Raw genomic sequence first — 4018 nt, 5'->3', positions numbered from 1 at the left:
CTGCCTCTCTCTTCTGCCCTCTGCCCCCCTCTCTATTTCCCTCTGCCCTTTCTCTCTCTCCTGCCCTCTCTCTCTTCTGCCCTCTGCCCTCTCTCTCTCTGTCTCCTGCTCTCTTCCTCTGCCCCCCTCTCTCTCTCTCTCCGGTCCCCTCTTGTTTTTTTCCCCATGTCCTCTCTTCTCTCACTCCACCTCCTGTTTCAATTTCACCCTAATAAGCTGGAGCTCAGATAAACCCATAAGATGGATCAGCCTCTCTCCTTAGTACAGCAGAACGCTCTGAACTCCACCACTGGTTGCAAGAGTTCAAAACTCTCACAGCTCGTTTAAAAAGAGTTTCAAATGGAGTTCAAACTCTCACAGCTCGTTTAAAAGAGTTTAAAAGAGTTTAAAAGAGTTCAAACTCTCACAGCTCGATTAAAAGAGTTTCAAATGGAGTTCAAACGCTCTCTCACCCAGCAGGACACGAGGGCAGGGGAGAGAAGCTTCCGGAGGGGAGGCAAGGCAGACAGAAATGTTGCCATATTGAACAGATGTAGGCCAGCCTGCTGCGTGGTGGTTTCAGTCCCCGCTGGCGGATGCTAATGCACGCTCCGTCTGAGTCCCTCGCTACACACACCAACCGCTAACGAGTCCCGGCGCTTAATTAGCCACATCCTCACGCGCCTCCACTCTTCCCCACAGGCACTGCAGTCACATCTCTTCCTCTTCCTCTGTCGTGCTTCTCTCACTCGGATACATCTGCACTAATGGCTAGCTAGTGGACACACACACACACACACACACACACACACACACACACACACACACACACACACACACACACACATACTCATATGCATGCAGAGAGTTTTACATGTAGATGCTCATGCACAGACACATTAGATACATGCAAACACGCACACACACACACGCACGCTCACACACAGACACACACGCATGCAACCACACACACACACACACGCAAACACACACGCGCACGCACACAGACACACACACAAACACACGCATGCAACCACATACACACACGAATCCACACACGCGCACACACACACACACAGACAGGATCTGAATGGGCTTTGTCAGCCCCAGCAATTCAATGAGCCTTAAGTTACCCTGACAAGTCTACCTCTAATTCAGTTCCCCTTTCATCTCTCTTTCTCTCACTTTCTCTGCTCAGGTGGATGCATGCTTAGTGGAGTGTGCTTGTAGTGTGGACAGGTGTGTGTGTGTGTGTGTGCTCGTGTGTCTTAATCAGACTCTTAGCAGAGATGATGTCGCATTAAATAGTAATCTAGTCCATTTGTTCAGTGGGCTTTAATTAAATGATTCCCATCCACCCATAATCTCTCTCTCCCTCTCTCTCTCTCTCTCTCTCTCTCTCTGTACCTATTTCCCTCTCTCTCTCTCTCTCTCTGTACCTCTCTCTCTCTCTCTCTCTCTCTCTCTCTCTGTACCTCTTTCTCTCTCTCTCTCTCTCTCTCTCTCTCTCTCTCTCTCTCCGCAGGGCATCACATTTGAGGAGGTGGAGAATTTCTTCACCTTTCTGAAGAACGTGAACGATGTGGACACGGCTCTGAGTTTCTACCACATGGCAGGAGCCTCCATAGACAAAGGTAACACACACACACACACACACACACACACACATGACAGGAGCCTCCATAGACAAAGGTAACACACACACCACACACACACACACACACACACACACACACACACACACACACACACACACACTCAAACACACTCAAACACACACACACACACGGCAGGAGCCTCCATAGACAAAGGTAACACACACACACACACACACACACACACCACACATACACACACACACCCACACACACACGGCAGGAGCCTCCATAGACAAAGGTAGCGCGCACACACACACACACACACACACACACACACACACACACACACACACACACACACACACACACCAGTGGTGAAGCAGGTCTATTTAACACACAGCCAGCTGCTTCTATTCACCTCACTGGCTCCCATCCCAGTTCCACTGAATACTTTCTCTTTATCTCCCATTATCTTTCTTTCACTCTCTCTCTCACTTTCCCTTTATCTTTCTTTCTTTCACTCTCTCTCTCTCTCTCTCTCCCTCCCTCTCCGTGTGTCCCTCTTTCCATCCATCTGAGTGAGAGAGACAGATGGACCCTGCTGTCTGCACTGCCCCCCCCCCCCTCTCCCTCTCCCCTGCCAATCACTTCGCCTCCTTTTCGCTCAAGCGCCTTGAAATGTTTCCATCTCGGTGAAATCAACACCCTGCCAGCCTGCCTGCAGAAGCAGTGGTCGGGCGCGGCTGGATCACGCCGGCTTTGGTGCACCGGCTGCCCGTCATCCCCCCTCGACCCCCCCACTCCCCCCCCCCCTTGACCCCCCCCCTTGACCCCCCCACTCCACTCCGCCCCTCCTTGCCTTTGCCCCCCCCCCTGAAGAGTGCCTTGTATATCTGGGGCAGCACTCTCCCTGTGGATCAGCCTGACTGGACCATCAAAGAGCACACAGAGTGCGTCGGCTGCCTGCCAGGTGTGTGCTCGGGTCGAACGGCGGGTCGGACGGCGGGTTGGACGGTGGGTTCTGCCAGGTGTGTGCTTGGGTCGGATGGTGGGTTCTGCCAGGTGTGTGCTTGGGTTGGACGGCGGGTCGGACGGCGGGTTCTGGCTCGGTGCTACTAGGGGAACCACACCAGCGAGGAGAACTGAGATTCTAACGGGGAACTCTGTGCTTTTAGATGCAGACAGAACCTGAGAGGGTGTTTCTGACTGCAGTGTGGTTGTGCTGAACCTGTGTGTGTGTGTGTGTGTGTGTGTGTGTGTGTGCGGTGTGGGGGATGTGTGTGTGTGCGTGTGCGGTGTGGGGTGTGGGGGATGTGTGTGTGTGTGTGTGTGTGTGTGCGGTGTGTGTGTGTGTGTGCGGTGTGGGGGTTATGTGTGTGTGTGTGTGGGGGTTGTGTGTGTGTGTGCGGTGTGGGGGGTGTGTGTGTGTGTGTGTGTGCGGTGTAGGAGGTGTGTGTGTGCGGTGTGGGGGTTGTGTGTGTGGTGTGGGGTGTGTGTGCGGTGTGTGTGTTTGCGGTGTGTGTGTGTGTGTGTGTGTGTGTGTGTGTCGGTGTGTGTGTGTGCGGTGTGGGGTGTGTGTGTGCGGTGTGGGGTGTGTGTGTGTGTGTGTGCGGTGGGGGGGGGTGTGTGCGTGTCTGGGGTGTGTGTTTGCGGTGTGGGGTGTGTGTGTGCGGTGTGTGTGTTTGCGGTGTGGGGTGTGTGTGTGTGCGGTGTGGGGGGGGGTGTGTGTGTGTGCGGTGTGGGGTGTGTGTGGGGGGTGTGTGTGTGTGTGTGTGTGTGGTGTGTGCGGTGTGGGGGGGTGTGTGTGTTTGGTGTGTGTTTGGTGTGTGGGGTGTGTGTGTTTGCGGTGTGGGGTGTGTGTGTGCGGTGTGTGGGGTGTGTGTGTGTGTGCGGTGTGTGCGGTGTGGGGGGGGTGTGTGTGTGTGTGTGTGTGTGTGTGTGTGTGTGTGTGTGTGTGGTGTGTGTGTGACCATCTCTCAGTCATCACACTCCACTGCCCCTCCCTCCCTCTTAGGACCTGCACTCCCAGGGATCAACCTGGCCTCTCCTTCAAGCTGAATTCCTCCATCACTGTGACACCCTCACACACTCACACACTCACACACTCACAGTCTCTCAGCCTCACACACTCACACACTCACAGCCTCACACACTCACACACTCACACACTCTCAGCCTCACTCTCTTTCTCCATCTCATCATTTCTCCTCCTCTCTGCATCTCCATCTCTCAGTCCCTCTCTCCATCTCTCAGTCCCTCTCTCCATCTCTCAGTCCCTCTCTCCCTCTCTCTCTCCCTCTCTCCATCTCTCTCTCCCTCTCTCCATCTCTCCATCCCTCTCTCAGTCCCTCTCTCCAGGCTGACTTCACTTCTGCTCATTCTTTCACTCTTTGGTGCTTTCCCCCACTCTCCTCCACTGTCTCTCCCTCCTCATTAACTCT

At 54.1% G+C, this 4018-nt stretch overlaps 1 protein-coding gene across 1 annotated transcript in view; it reads left to right on the top strand.

Moving 5' to 3' along the window:
- Window positions 1-1499: 1499 nt before the first annotated feature.
- The window catches only part of micu1 (mitochondrial calcium uptake 1), an 8025-nt gene continuing 5506 nt past the window's right edge, over window positions 1500-4018 (top strand). Inside the window, exon 1 of the mRNA XM_031578991.2 lies at window positions 1500-1613. Coding sequence (XP_031434851.1) covers window positions 1589-1613 — 25 coding nt within the window. The 5' untranslated portion in view covers window positions 1500-1588. The remainder of the gene's footprint in view (window positions 1614-4018) is intronic.

This window comes from Clupea harengus, chromosome 13, assembly GCF_900700415.2.
Source record: "Clupea harengus chromosome 13, Ch_v2.0.2, whole genome shotgun sequence".
Taxonomy (NCBI): Eukaryota; Metazoa; Chordata; class Actinopteri; order Clupeiformes; family Clupeidae; genus Clupea; species Clupea harengus.
The sequence above is the reverse complement of the archived record's forward strand: the minus strand, read 5'-3'. Positions and strand labels throughout refer to the sequence as shown.